Consider the following 16,468-nt stretch of genomic DNA (forward strand, 5'->3'; position numbering starts at 1 on the left):
CAAGTCTGACACCTGTAAAGGGAGAGGAAGAAAGAAGGAAGATCATTCAAGTCTCAGGCTTCAACACTGTTCTAAGAAAACTTTGGCCAGATTGATGGGAAGTTCTTGAACCAAAAGTTTCCATTACAGAAGCCCCACATCCCACCAGAATGGACTCAAATGGTGGCCCCACTGCTTAAGTCATTGGAACATGGCTTCCTTGCAAACACAGTGATTGATACAGAAGGCTAGTAGTTGGGGCTGTCAGTAAAGAAGGGTCCCGCAGCAAGAGATCTGAGTGCACATTTCCATGGTTACTGAAAGTGCTCTATAAAGCCCTTCCTGAGCTGACTCCAGTCTACTTCTCTGAGCTCACATCCTAATGCTCTCCTTGCTCTCACTCAGCTCCAGCTACCCTGGCCTTGTTGTTTTCCTCTGCATAACCCAAGCTAATTCTGAGTTTAGTTATTTTGTTCTTGCTATTTCTTTTGCTTGGAAAACTGTCTCCAAATCTTCATATAAGTCACATCTTCTTATCATTCAGGTCAAGAATTCAGACTCTATTACCTTATGGAGGAGGTCTTTGGAGGCTATTCCCTCTAAATCAGTCAACCTTCCTTCAACCCTAACCCGAGTAGCTAATCCTCTCACATCACCCAGTTTTATTTCCTTCATAGCACTTATTATTCTCTGAAATTGTCTTGCTCACTTTGTTTACACAAACCTCCCCAAACACTACAAACACACACACACACATGCGCGCACACACACCCTGACAAACTAAAATGTACCTCATTTAAGATAGGACCCTGTATATTGTTTCCCATGATATCTCCAGTTCCCAAAACAATGCCAGGTACTTAGAAGGTGTTCTACAAACTTGTGTCGAATAACTGAACAAATGAATAAAAGAATGGATAAAAGCAGAGAATCAAACTGAGCATATATTGTATGTATAGTCTGAATTTTTACCAATGTTTAGAAATGCTCAAAAATGAGGAATATTGAATTATATTTTGATAAATATTAAGAAATTCATAGGCTTTGTTGAAACTATATAAACATGGAAAACATTTGAGATGTTTTCAAGCAGATGTAATTTCTTTTGAAATTGTCTGTCTTTCCTAATTTTATGCAAGATGTGCTTTTCACTTGACTAGGTGGCAAGCACCATATGAGATTTGTAAAGCTTCTTAGATAAGCTTTGCTTTAGAATTGCAAAGTGTGTATGTTTTATTCATATCTAGTGGTCTGGTAGGGTGCAAATAACTGACACGAAGCAACTATGCAGAGTTTAAACTTGTAATATCAGATCTCAAAGGATTAGTAATGGTGGTAAATAGATGATAAGGAGACCATGAAGAAATAAAAGTGCTTTAACAGATAAAGCACAGATGTTAATAAATCTAGCATTTCTGATTAAATAGTCTTGATATGATATTCATCCTAACCACAAAAATAAACTTTATAATTTCAGTTAAATTCCAAAATGTGGGCTGTTTCATCTAAAGAATTTTTCCCACTATACCATAAAATGTTATGCTTGAAATTGAGCTAAAGATTCATGACACTCATATTTTATGCTGATGTATTCCTAAGTATTTTATTGCTAAAATATGTCTTCTTTGTTAAATCAATGCACACAGTGAAAGTCTCCAAGGAAATCAGTTCTTTGCATTTAACCTCTGATATGATTTTCTGAAGGATGGGGAAGATGGAGAGGATGCCTTACTTTATCGGAACAGTGATCCCACGATTGGAACCCATACAGAGAAGAGCTCCCTCAAAGCCAGTGACTCCATGGACAGTCTCTACAGTGGGCAGAGCTCATCAAGTAAGGCTATAAAATGAGTGACAAGAGTCTAGATGGGAGATCTGGGTTAAGTTAATTAAAAATAACAGATTTATTTCTCTTTGGCTTGTTTGTCAAAATTTCACCAATGTTCCAACTACTTGATAAGAGAAATAGTGAAAATGTAGGATGTGTTGAATCTATAGCAATGCTATTGTCTAAAATAATACATAATATATTAGAATTATGGATTATTTTGAAACTTTTAGCACTGTGGTCAGCAAGGCTCTTGGGGATATGCCTCCAAAAGATTATATTGCACAATTAAATCAGAATCCCTACAATAAAGTGTGCTGGGGAGAACTAGCATTATTTTGAGTCCAAATTTTTTAAATGACTTGAAGTATTCAGGAAACTAAAATCTTGTTTTCTCTTTTTCCTTCCCTTTCTCCCCCCCTTCATGTACTTCTTCCTTTCCTTTTCTCTTCCTTTCTTTCTTCCTTCCCTCTCTCCCTACCTCCTTCCCCTCCTTCCTTCCTTTCTTCCTTTTTTCTTTCTTTCTTTCTTTCTCTTTCTTTCTTTCTTTTGTTTTCTTTCATTTTTTCTTTATTCCTTCCCTGTCCTGCCCTCTGTCATGTTTTCCTTCCTTTCCTTTCCTTTTTATCCTGAAGTATTCTGAAAAGAGCAGGACATCTGCATCAGTTCTAACATTTACTTTTTAGGTTTCCATTCAGCATTAGCCGGTAAAGAGTGAAGTAGTATGTAAATACTAAATAGTAGGACTATCACCAATTAGTGACAAAAAGGAATCACCATGTGTTCAATAAGAATTTTCTAAAAACATCGTTTCTACCAAAGAAGTCACTCAGGCTTCAGTCACATGTCCTGCTACAATATTTGAATGAAACTACTGATACTACAGGGTGCCTTATAATTTTTTTTATATGCACACTGTTACTTATCCCTCTAATCTTTTCAGGGCTTTTAAATGTTTTTTGCAAAGTTTATTTTCCATTTCATTTAAAATCAACTGCTTCTGTTATTTGAAGATGGATCACAAAGACCAGCTGCTGCAAATATCCTGAATTTTATTCCTACTTTCCTACTGGCTGTAGAACAGTTATTTTGTGAAGAAAAAGCTAATACAGAAGCATTTGAGGGATATATTTTTGCATGTGTGAAATTCAGATTTTATTAGTATTCATTTCTGCTGGAAGTTTTAAAATTCAAAATTGTAATGCCAAATATAGGTAGAATTTTATAATTCTACAATTATAATTATAAAATTTTATAATTTTACAATGAAAAGCCAGGGACTGGAGTGGTCATGGAAGGGAGGGTGTGAGGAGATGGGGGTCTACTTAGCTGTTATCATAAACAACTTAATTTCTGTGACTAGACGCAACTCACCTTTCTTTTACACCAGTCCATATTTAAAAAAAAAAAATGGAGAATCGCTAAGGCTCTTTCTCTTATTTCTATACTTATTTGAAAGAATGGCAGAGATACTGGGGCTGTTCCCTCATGAAGCAGAGCAAGCACTGAAAGGCCACAGTGAAGGAAAAAATGAGGTGACAAGTGAGAGCAGTAGGGAAACTCAGAGTTACTTCTACTGGGAGATATTCTTGCCCCCAGGCAGGCAGGAAAAATGGAATCTCTTTTTTTTCCCCCTTGAGGTTCAAAATCAGAAAGGAAGAGGACCAGAGAGCAAGGATTTGGAGCAGTTTAAAAAGCCCAGTTTAGAAAAATTTTGAACAGTTTAGGAGTACAGACATTGGAACACACTTCCTCTTTCCCTGACGCTCACACAACAAGCAAAAATGCTACCTTTTATACACAGAGATGTTGCCTCAGAATGGCTTTTGGTACACAGTAGGAAGTCTGAGACACTATTTTTGCTACATTGTGATAAGTTGTAGGGAAGCTTGTGGTCTTATGCTTTGATCATTCCTGATCAATAGCACACAAAGATCAAACTGTCGCTATAGGTTTCTGCCTTTGTTTACACGTACAAAATTAATTATCTGGTTTGTACAGGGAATTAAGTCTCTACTGTCTGCCTCTTTAGCAAGTATCCAATGCTCAAAGCACTGTGCTACTGAATCAGATGATAGAGACTGAAGTAAGAGTGTTTGGTTTGGTGGTAGAGGAAAGAATGATCAGGTTGACTGGAGAAAGATCAGAAATGGCTCAGAGGACAGATGTCAGCGGTGGAAAATGACTGGGAGGCAGAAACAGGGATCGGTCACTTAGGACCGCCTCAGGAGGCTGGCATCCAATGCTTCAGCATTATTCCTGCTTAGTTATGTCCAGGTGATGGTTCAGAATGTTATGAACCTTCAGTGAGAACTGTTAACCTCTGCTTTGCCTTTATCAGGTGGAATAACAAGCTGTTCAGATGGTACAAGTAACCGGGACAGCTTTCGACTCGATGATGAAGGCCCCTACTCCGGACCATTCTGTGGCCGTGCCCGTGTACATACCAGTTTCACACCGAGCCCTTATGACACTGACTCCCTCAAAATCAAGGTGTGTGCACATCATATCTGCATTCTGTATGGTTTGTCTAGGGCTGGGTGTATGATCTTTTTCAGGAAGTGCAAGTATGGGGAACTAGGGGGTGAGCACGTTCTTCCCAATAGGAGAACTGGGGACTGGTGTACTACGGCAGGAGTTCAAACAAAACATGAGAGGTAGGGTAGGGGGATCAGTGTTTTGAGGCTATTTGCAAAAGTTGCATTATGTAGATAATGTAGAATCAGAGCTTATTCGGGAAGAAGGAATTGTCTACATTTTTCTGAAAACCAAAATCCTCACAAGTTGCTGGAGGTGCCCAGTTCTACCTGAAGCGAAGGAGAGGGAGAGAAAATGGAACTATCAGGCAAGAGCCCAGCAGAGCAAACGTCTTGGGAACCTGACTTGGCCAGGCAACTTCAATACTTAAGTCAATACTTGCAAATGCCATGAGTAACCTGACAACTTTCTCTCAGTGATATTCCCTCCTGAATTCCCTTTTTTTATTCTTATCCTCTTTGTTCATTTTCTTTTGCTGTGAGGGCTTCACAACACAAAGGTTGCACCACCGTTTGTGCTGCCTAAGGGGACATTTGTGGAGCTCGAGTAGGACACAATAAGGAATTCCACAGACACACGGTGTTGAATACTGTTGCTGACCATCCTGGGTCTTATCCGAAATGAAACTGGATTTTTGCTTGTGATCTGTGGGCTTCCCTGTAATGTATGTTTTTTACAAGTTTAAAGGATAATAAGAAGGATGTAGCATAGGACTGCCATACTTTGAAACTTCCCCTAGAGCTTCTGGGGATTTTCTAGGTCTGCTTAGCTGATCCCATCTAGCCTAGGATTTGATTCCCTATAGTTAAAGACAGGAAAAACTAGGTGACCAGCTCATAGTGTCTGAAGAGCAAACTATCATAAATCGGAAAGAGCAGATCTTTTAATCACATTGAATTCTACTATTACAAATAAAATCCATGTTTTAGATGGAAGAATACACATTCACAGAGCAGCAGGAAAAAAAATATATTTAGTAGCAGACTTAATGCTTTGTTTGAGGGTAGACCCTTAAAATGACAAAAATATCAGAATCTATAATGTTATCTCTGAGGTAGAAAGCTGTAAGTCTCAACGGAGTAACTATGACACAAATATAGACACTATATTTGCATAGAAATCAACTTTCTTTACAAAACAATACCCTGTGGAGTTTTCTACTGTTGCCAATAACTCCTGCAGTCTTACTCTTAGATGTGAATAAAGAGAAAGACCAACTGGCTTGTCTATCCCAATGCATTTCATTCATACTTCAATCCAAACTTTGCTGTGGAGCTCAATCTAAGTGTTAAATAAGTAATTAGTAATTAATTATTAATTAATCTAGGATAATTAGCTTAATTTATCCTTAGTGCATATATACTTTTGTTACATATTTGCTATGTACAAAGTTCTGAACATTTTGATTATTTTAGATGGATACAATACTTGAGGTGGATTTATTTCACACTGTAGATGAATTTTTCAGATGAACTAGAAGGACAGACAGAGTCATAGACTTGCCTTTCTTCCCCTTCCTTACTTGGGACCCCCTCCAGGAATGATAGCTTGAGTTTTGCTACATATATATTGTTTTGACAGGGTAAATAAAAAGAGCATTATTTTTGAGTTCAAACAACTTAGGCTTGAGTTCTGGTTCTGTCACTAACTTCCTGTAAGCTCTTGGGAAATTGTTTAATGCTTGCATTTCTTTTTCTGTAATATTTAGAGTAATAATGACACCTCACATACATATCTAAGAGGCATGTTGTGGGCATAAAATGACTTAATGAATGCAAAAGTGTTTTGTAAACTATAGGATACTCTACAAATATAAGTTGATACGATACCAAAAACATAAACACATCATCAAATACATTTAGGAGCCTTTCTTCAAGTATGTTGGGGTTTTTTTCAATATTACTAGTAAACAGTTTCCTTAAACTTTTAAAAGAAATTTCCTCTTAGATTTATTTTTAACTCTAAACCTCCTTAGTGTAATGCCCTCATTATTCTAATTTTCAATGATTCCATTCTTTCTACCAATTGTCATGGACACCAGAGTTCTCTGAAATCTAATTTGTATATTTCTTTGTCTTTAGAAAGGAGATATCATAGACATAATCTGCAAAACGCCAATGGGGATGTGGACAGGAATGTTGAACAATAAGGTGGGAAACTTCAAATTTATTTATGTGGATGTCATCTCAGAAGAAGAAGCAGCCCCCAAGAAAATAAAGGCACACAGAAGGAGTGGAAAGGAAAAACCTAAGACTCTGCAGGAGTTCTTAGAGAGGATTCACCTTCAGGTTAGCAAACCTATGGCCTGTTTGATTTTGGTGGCAGGCATACGGATGGAGTATGAGAATGGGTCAGTGTTTGTTTAGTTAAAAAATACATGACTTACAGAAAGGGAAAATCTGTTTTCCAAAAACAGTTTATATATACCCTTTATTACTTTTATTATGCGAGGACAGGTCTTGATACAACATCCTTTGGACTAAACTCTAATGGTACTTAGCAGTCGCAGTAGAGATTAGGTTGAGAAAGTGCAGTGAAAAATGAAATATACTTGGGAGAATAAAAGTCCCGGAGAAAACATGTAATGAGAATGATAAAGAGAATATAAAGAGTGAAGGTAAAGATTCAGAGAATTGAAAGGAGAAATGAAAAGAAAATTGTATTTTCTATAGAGCAGAGATCAAAAGCAAGTCAAGAGAAGATAACTAAATTAATTGTTTTTAAAGTAATTTGTTAGGAAACAGTGATCATTAAGCCCTCATAATGATTGTGTTAAGAAAACTGTGTTGTCTGTATTTAAAATCCAATTATTTTCTTGTTACATTAGAAAACTTTTTATGAAATATCTATGTTGTTAAATGGCATGTACATACAATATGCCTAGCCTCACTCAATTTACTGTTTTGCAATCTATTTCTAAAATTAACACAGCAGTACTTTGATAGTTTTCAAAATTCATCAAGACAATAGCCAATTAATCTTTCCTTAACTGGTTTTCCTGAATTATCTAGTTGCATTCTTGTCTGTAGACACATTACATAGGCCTTTCAATATTACTATTGGTGTCCCCCAAATGGGGTACTCCTTGGAGGAAGCACAAGTTTGAATCCTGCTTCAGCTACTTGTTTGTTCTGTGACCTATGAAAAAACCAAGGTCTAAGGAAGTGAAATACCTCACTCAAGAATCCACAGTTAGTTACATCAGGATGGGATTTTTTGTTGTTGTTGTTGTTCTAACACAGTGCTCCTTCTAGGATACATCACTTTTAAAAGAGTTGAATTGCTACTCCTTTCCCTTTTTTAAAAATAAATAAAGGGCTAGTAATAAGTTCTTTCTGATTACTTAAAACTTTTATACCTCCTCTTCCTCAATTTTAGTAACTAACATAAGGATATTGAAATTATGATCAAGTAAAATGGGAGGAATAGCTGAGAAAGTTGAAAAGCATTCAAATTTACTTTGCATTTCTATTGTTAGAGAGAAGTTACATAAATAACATAACAGACTTTGAAATCAGAAGCCTATGAATTTTAAACTAATTTATATTGATGCAAATGATGGACAAAATATACATGATAAGAAATGGAAACAATACTTTTCCCAACCACAGTGCTTTCATGCTTAATAAAAGCTTTTAAATAAATAGAAAGTCTGAGATTCCTTAGGTTTCTATAATGCCTTTCAACCAAAATGCTAAGTATACTTTTTTATATAAATTGAGTCTATTTCAAATTCATTTTTTAACCTACTCCAAGAAGTTAATAAGGGTAGATGATTTTGCAACCAAGCAAACAAGAAAAGGTATAGATCCAGAAATATTATTATAATATACTGTATTAGAGGCATTTTATTGACAGACTTAATAACATGCTAGCTTTGTCAATTTCACTATTTGAGAAGCGAAAAACTGCCAAATGGGATGAATGATCCAGCTATTTAATTGATCCATGATTTAGCATTGTATAGCTTAAGGTAGTCATTTCTTCTTTACATTTGTCCTTCCAGAAGGTGAGAACTGTACCACATACTGTTTAAATGCCCCCAAGTTCATATGTGGAAAACTAGTACAAATAAAATAAAGTTAAGCAAAAGTTCTGTTGGCACCTTTGGTTTTCATGCATTCCTACACTTTTTGTTTTTTAATCTAAAGAGAACTAAAAATAAAATATTTGAATCTGACTATGTTATATTATGCATATTTTTTCTTCCCCACAGGAATACACCTCAACACTTTTGCTCAATGGTTACGAGACCCTAGAAGATTTAAAGGATATAAAAGAGAGTCATCTCATTGAATTAAACATTAAAAATCCAGAAGATAGGATGAGGTTACTATCAGCTGCTGAAAATCTTCTTGATGAAGAAAGTAAGTACGCACACCTACTCTTCTCCCTAGCTGAGAATCACAGTAAGATCATTAAAAACAAAGCCCCAGTTTTATTTACTGAGAATCATGTAAAGCATTCTTTCCAATAAAATAAGTATTTTCTTATACATTTGGAAACAACAACTCTGGTCAAATATATCATTAGAAAGAGGGCCTTTTTTTCCTTACTGGATTCAGGAAACAAAAGGGCTTTTCTGGGTACCTCATTTAAATTCTGCAGAGCTATTAATTTACACACAAGTGGATGTCCACATTCCCCAAAACTGAGGGAGTTAGAAACAAATATTTAGTGACAGCATGAGACATTAGCGAGAAATGTCATATGCAACTTCTGTAGAACAGCACAGAGCATCGCTCTGAGCTAATGAGCCTTCGCTCCACACAAGAAAATTCGTTTCATTACCATAGAGTCACATCTTGTAAGTGTTTACAGTATTCTTTCAAAATGCTATAATAGCTTGCAAAAATATTCAGCACTTACTTTTATTATCTGAGATGGTTCTCTCTATTTGTAAGTATAAACTAAAGATGGAGTAACACATGTAGATTCCCTTGAATATTGGCTATGCTAACTGGATTTGTAAAGATGGGATAGCTTTTGTTTTTACAACTGCCCAATCTGAGCATTCTTCTTATTAAATCTGGCCAGGCTCCCAAAACTCTGAGCTCAGGGAGTGCCAAACTCTGCAAGGAGTATTTTGTTAGAAAAAAGGGGGGAAGGTGTCTAATTTTAAAGGAGAAAAAGAACTTAGATCATCTAATCCAACCTTCTCTTTCACAAGTAATATTAATAATAATCATTAATTATCCTTTGAACATGTTCTCTGACTAAAACTTTGAGCCAAGATCTTTACATTTATTTTCTTCTTTAATGCTCTCCACAACTCTGTGAGCTAGTATCATCCCTATTTTTATAATGAGAAATGGAGAAGATAAGCAACTTGTCCAAGCTCACGCACTTAGTGAATTAGAAAGCTAGGACCAGTGTTTGTGATGCTATGTTATACTTTCTTACACAGCCCAGACTGAGAGTAAAAAGGAAAGTTCTATTTAGGACCCAGGTCTCCTGACTGTCCCTTCGTGAGCTTTTCTATATCCTCCCTCATATGCCTCACAAAATGGCATAGTTGAACTGCACATGTGTATTATACACTGGCCTTTTATCTAGTGAGAATTAATTTACTTTTTTAGAAACTGTACCTTACTTAATCCTTACTTACTGTCTTGAGTTTGCATAGATCCTCATCCTGTTCAAAGAGTTTTCACATGCATCACTAATTTGACACCCGCAGAACTGATTTCATCCTTTGGCCTAGGAGTTTGTATGCATTCTTTGAAGTTGTGGAGGCTAGGAGGTGCAGAAGAGAGAGGAATCGGGTCACAGAGGCAGACACAGGTCAAACTTAAGAAAGTAGCCTATTTACTCAAAAGTACAAGCCAAAACAAAACTGATCAGTGTAAACTGGTATAGCAATATCTTCAAAGGAAATGAGGCAGTTCCTTTCACATCTCATCATTTCAGAACATGGGTCCTCACTAAGCAATATTACGCTAAGAAATGGATTCTGTAGATTTCTTGTAATTGATAATTTTCAGTGTCATTGTCAATGCTCTCCGAAATAAGTTGATGCTGAAGTAGAGGGAGGAAGAAGAGTATTTTTTGAGCACTTGTAAATAATTGCTTTTCGTCTACAATAACATCCATGTAGGTATTTTGCCCATTTTATAGATGAGAACATATTTCAGAGATGAATTTCAAAGAGGCCAAACAGCTAGATTAGTAGCAGAGTTGGAGTTTTAATCAAAGGCAGTCTACTCTAAAAATCCAAGTTCTTTCTTCCACACATACAAACTGGTAAATATGAATAGAACAGTGACTATTTGAAAATTCAAGTTTTCTACTGCTTGGTCAATTTTCCCAAGAGCTTCAGTTCAGTTTTCCATCTCAGAAAGTGGAAGTTAATATTTAAGTGAGAACGGAAACTTTGCGACAGCATGACGCCCTGAAAGGTGAAAGGCTACTATGGCCTCATTGAAACAAGATTTGTGAATGAAGGGGCCTGAGAGCCATGGGAAACAGGGCTTTCAGCCAGACAAGTGTGCTCAGCAGAGACCCATCGAGGGAAGCTCAGTCCAGTGCCAAAGGCATGGGCCACTGAAGGCCTCCCTCATCACCCATCTACTTTCCATGTTAACAAAAGAATAACTTATGGATGATACCATATTAGAGCTAGGTGTAATTTTAAAAACCGTCTGACCCAAATTCTTCCTATACAAGATGGGGAAACTAAAACTAAAGTAGATAAGTAGCCTTCTCAAGGTCACATACCTAGAACCCAGTCTCCTAAATCTATTAGAAATACATTCTGCTACGCCCTGGTCTCTGAAAACAAAAGACAGTATCTCCAAAGCATGATGTGACTTTCCATGTTTGACCTAAAAAAGTAAAAATTCCCTGAATTATTTCTCTTTATAAAACTTCAGAAAACAGTACTTGAAGGTCACTAGAGGTTGATCATTTAATAATATCCAGTAATGTACAAACATACCCACACTGAGTCAAATTCTGGGAGATGAAAAATGGACAAAATGTAGATTCGACCAGTGTTTGTTGTCAACATACAACCCTGAGATTTTTCTTCCTTTAATCTTACCGGTCTAAAGTAGTATTAGAATATACATGTCAAAAAGATGCATATTGCATGTTAGGCTATTCTGACTGAAAGCTATTTATCTTATATGAAACTGCTTTGCTCAAGAAATAAAGAAGAATGACTTCTATTTGTTGATAAGATGGTGAGTTCTGATGATTCGGCACCATGCTGCTGCATGCTTATTTTTATCTATTCTCTACTCTGTGAATCATATCTTCTACAACCATGCTAAAGATTAAATGCACAACCTTCATGTACCTTGAATGATAAAGACCTTGAACGTATGGTTGTATAAAACTGAGACGTTATTAAAAACAAATGCATGTCATAGTCATAGGTTAAAAATAGTTAGCTTTTTGTGTGTGTTTAAGAATGGGGTATGCAAATTGGCCAGGATTTTATGTATGCATTTGATTTTGATCACTGAATAATGTCAGTTTGGGAGAATGTCAATAAATTCCTAGTTTAGAGTTTCTTTGCTTCTTAGGTTGGAAACTGGAAAGTTTTGCTTTGCTTATCATTCAATATAAAAACTGAGCAGAGTGGGCCCCTGTTTTGAGGGCAGGAGTTAAAGCTTTGAGATTATGTAGAAAAGACCACAAGCTCCATGTGAGCCTTTAATACATCTAGAGGGACCAAGAGGATGGGGGATGGAACAGGGACAAACAGAAGTCTAAGACTTAGAGCAAGCAATTTCCCTGTTCTCTTAGGCCAAAATAGATAGCATTGTACCCACTCTGACCTTGAAAATGTTAACCGGATTAAACTTTTTTAGGTCACTACTTGACAGGAGGTAAAGTTGCTTCTCCAAGAAGCTGACAGTAGGGCTGGCGAGTGGTGTTAGGGCTGATCACAGTATTACCTCTGGAGTAGAATAACGACTTTGGGTTCTGCAATCCCAGGCAAGACCAGTACAGAGATATTCTGAATTTGTTCTCAAGTTGCATTAGAACTGAGCAGAATTAGGCTACTGGCTCCTTCAGCTGGGAATCTAGATGAGGTTAGAAAAAGAAGAAAAATTAGGGTGAAGTACTCAGCTCTTGAAGGAGCAAAAGAGCACAATCTGTTTATTTTGTGCACATTAGATTTTCTCTATTTATCTTCTGAATTTTAAAATTGTTTGTTTACTTTGAGTAAATATTCCCAGCAAGGAAAAAAGAGAATAGAGAATATATGTGTGTGTGTGTTTCCATAAACACAACCTTCAAAACCCCTTTGCCTTGCTGAGAAATGGCTCTTTAAAATAATAAGATAGGTAACTGCTGTTTATAGTTAAACAGCTCTTTTTATTCTGAACTTGTTTCTCTTTTCCTACATTTAGAAGCACTTTGATGTGTCTTAAAAGTGTGTCTATGAGAATGTGTACTATTGTCTTTGGGGAAAACAGGAGATGGAAATATCTTGTTTTCCCCATAACAGAGGGATAATTAAAATTTAAGTTGGAAACCAAAAACAACTTAGTAACAGAATAAACAGACTATACTAGAATCTGTCTATAACGTATTGGAGGTTACTACCTGCAACCTTTGTTTGCAGTGTTCAGTGAGGAGGAAGGGGGAGGGTGGGTTGTGTGCCAGGCTGTCAGCACCAGCTGTGGTCACAGCAGCCCCTCATTGCTCAGCTATCCCCAGTTGTGTCTTCCTGCCTGCCTCCCTGCCCCAAACGATACAGGGCAAATGGCAAGGCCCAGCCAGGAGCCTGGAACATGAGCTGCCAGCAGGGGAGGCTTGTAGCTATGCCAAGCAGCAGTCCAGCAGTTGGCCTGACAGTGTGCCAGGGTAGCCTGGTGCATTAGCCCCTGACATGCATGCCTGGCGTTTCCAACCCACTTGCCGTATGATTTGGATCTAGATTCAAGAAATGTGGGGCCTTTAAGAAAATATATGCTAACTATCCCGAGAGACGGAGAAGGCACCCAGGCATTTTACATTTATGTATTTATAAATATGCATTTAATATCTATTTCTAGGCATAGAAATTTTGCTTTATGAAATTTACTTTCTTCAGATTTTTTTGGTTTTACCCCCTAAGATTGAAATTATGTTAGATGCCGTATTCTGTATAATACAAAGAACAATAAAATGAAATAGAAACATTTTGTACTTCAACCAGAGAACAATCTCCAGAGGAAAGAGTTCATAGAATTTTCACCTCAGTCACTTATAATGTCTGTACATGTAGGGCATTCCTGTACTTGTTTTTATATTGCACTGTGATTGTGTACTAGGCATGGCTTGGTAGTGTTTACCCTGGCCAAACAAGACCGAATTCTCTATTACCATGTACCTTCCCAAAGCCCCTAGCACCACACTTTGCATTGAGTGGATGGTAACAGATGCTTGTAGAATGCATACATGTTGAATGAGGGAGTGAAGAGATCTGCAAATAGTGAGCAAAACTTTTTTCTGTTTATAAAACTTAAAGTCCCCTTCAATCCCACTTTACACACAGAAATTTTGTAACGGGCAGGTGGGTGTTGATACGTGTTGTCAAGATTCATTTTATGTATATGCTAACCATGTGTGCATGTGAGTGTGCAAGTGTATAAATGAGTACATTTCTAGAAGGAGATAATGTAATACCTGTCAAAGTTTAAAATGTGCATACTTTTTTATGCAGAAACTCCAGTTTTAGGAATTTGATTAATTTCTACAAATGCATAAAAACACTAGCTAACTACGAGGAGTTTCATTAAAAACTAAAACCAATGTGAACTTCCATCAGTAATTAATTTGTTATAAATAAATTAAGATATATGTGAACAATAAAATAGTAGGAAAATATTAGGAGAATGAAATGCCTACTGACATGAAGATGTCCGAAACATATTAAATGATAAAAGTAAATTGTAGATCAGTAATATGCAAGGTAATGTTATTTTTGCCAAATAATAATACATTTTAAAATAATGAAGTTAGGTTATTTTTTCACCATGTGAAGTAAACAGGATTAATTTAACCTGTAAGAAATACGATATTGATTTTCCAAGGTCCCTAATTTAGCAATAGAATAATAGCCTTTAATATTATTTGGTCATTATCAAAATAGTCCAATGTGACAACAGCTCAACCACGGGTAAACATTTCCTGGGACCAAAGCCTCTCATGGAACTGTGTGCGTGAGTGAAGTGGCAGCCTACTGGTGCTGTCCCTGTCGGTGCTGAGTGATTGGATCTTGAGTGAGTATGCCTCTACCCTACTGAAGGAGCCAGCAGAGTGGAGTGGAAGTTGTTGGGAGTGTAAGTGAAAAGATGTACATCTCATTAGAGAGGAGAGTACGATGCTAGGATGCAAAGAGAGATCTGCAAACAGGGAGAGTCATTTCAACTCCATATTCTCTCATGGCCTCGGGAAGACAGCAACTGGTTGGTTTCCTGTGAAGACATTCCTATTTTCAGTTTGTTCTTGTTGTTTTTCCAAAAGGTGGGTAGGTATTCAAATGAAATAAATACCAAATCATCACTAAATAGAACATTAAAATATTCAGGTAATTTAAGGACAGATAGAATAAGAAATAATTAAGAGTTACACCATGTTGCCTACTGAATGTTCCTCCATGGACAATGCTACCTCTGGACAAATAAATATAGCCACAGTTATCTGGAGAGTGCTTGAGTTTTGGTTTGAGTGACTCATGTGGAGCTACCAATGAGGATGAGATTTTGAGCCATCCTAAAATGTGCTTTAAGCCTGGTTTTTCCTCTTTGGAGATGGTACCAGGCTAGAGAACAAGAGGAGGATAATACAAAGACCCAAGAGGTACCGTCATTTGAATTTCAACAAATTTCTTACTTGATCTTCTTTAGTTCATATTTCCTTTAATTAATCTAAACATTACATTCTTTTTATTAAACACATTGTTTATGGAGCACTTTCATTGGCCAGCTATTTTCCAGTGCCCTCCGGATTGCATTATTTTATAATATTGTACTTGGCCTAAAGAACAGAGGCTTCATACCTAAGGAAAACAAGATAGTAAAGTCAAAATCTGGAATATTTGGGTAAAGAAAACTGGGAAAGTCAAGCAAAAACTAGTAGTTTACATTTTTTTATTAAATCTTTAACTTTCTAATACGTGAATATAGGACAAATTTTTCTCCTTAGGGCATGAGAACTTTTTCCCAGCAATAGGAATCTAGTTTGATTTCCTTAAAGCTTTCTTCATGTTTAGTATAATTGAGATTGCCTATACTTAATTAATTAAATGTCACAACTCGATATTTATTTTATGAATAATTATATTAGCTCTCTTATGTTCTAATCACCATGCCACTTTTTATCTCCATTGATGACTATCTTATGTTGAACCATGGGCTTTATACAATTCCATAAAAATTTTGGTAAGAAATAAAGTATTTTAGTATTCAAATTAGTTCTTTATGACAAAATACCTCCTAAATAATTTTTTGTTAACCTAATTATTTTATTTTTATTACATAAAGTACAGAACTGTTTGGGACTGCTTTCTGTACTCCTATTATGCCTGCTGTTAGCTGGTAGCAATAAGATATACCCTTTTTCAAATTATTTACTAACTCTCCAATATACCCAGATTTTTTAAATGTACAGCTTTGGGGATATTTGCAAACCATTCAGGGGCTTTATTAAAAAATGGTACCATATTATTTTTTTGTACTTTATTAAAATAAAATATAAAATGTATATGATCCAGAAATATAGAGGAACTCTATCTAAAATTTTAACACTTTCATTTGTGAATTATATGATATCTCTAAGTTTTTACATAATTTTAATAATAGAAAAATTATATATAATAATTTTTTAACTTAACGTATTATCAGAAATATTTTGGTATAAAAAGATGCACTCATATACCCTACAGCAAGTCTGTAATTTTGCAGGCAAACTGTTTCTTATTCCAATGTATTACTTGCCTGGTTAGCTCAGATGATTGGACCATGGGACAAAATTGATGAAGGTTATAGTTTCAATTTCTAGGTAGGTCAGTTAGCTTTACTTGGCTTCATGGCCACATGAAGGGACTAAATGACTTAGAAAGAACACGTGGAGGTATTAGTGTGAATTCATCTCCTCTGCTGGAAAAACACGCATAGCAGAAGA

At 36.2% G+C, this 16,468-nt stretch overlaps 1 protein-coding gene across 2 annotated transcripts in view; it reads left to right on the forward strand.

Annotated features, from left to right (window-relative positions):
- The window catches only part of LOC113618350 (SAM domain-containing protein SAMSN-1), an 81,004-nt gene that overhangs the window by 60,682 nt on the left and 3,854 nt on the right, over positions 1 to 16,468 (forward strand). For both annotated transcript variants that reach the window (XM_027102423.1, XM_027102431.1), the window contains exons 4-7: positions 1,684 to 1,813; positions 4,149 to 4,300; positions 6,427 to 6,633; positions 8,562 to 8,712. In XM_027102423.1, coding sequence (XP_026958224.1) covers positions 1,684 to 1,813; positions 4,149 to 4,300; positions 6,427 to 6,633; positions 8,562 to 8,712 — 640 coding nt within the window. The remainder of the gene's footprint in view (positions 1 to 1,683; positions 1,814 to 4,148; positions 4,301 to 6,426; positions 6,634 to 8,561; positions 8,713 to 16,468) is intronic.

The sequence above is a fragment of the Aethalodelphis obliquidens genome, unplaced genomic scaffold (genome assembly GCF_003676395.1).
Source record: "Aethalodelphis obliquidens isolate GAN/ISIS:26980383/991018 unplaced genomic scaffold, ASM367639v1 scaffold1, whole genome shotgun sequence".
Classification (NCBI taxonomy): Eukaryota; Metazoa; Chordata; class Mammalia; order Artiodactyla; family Delphinidae; genus Aethalodelphis; species Aethalodelphis obliquidens.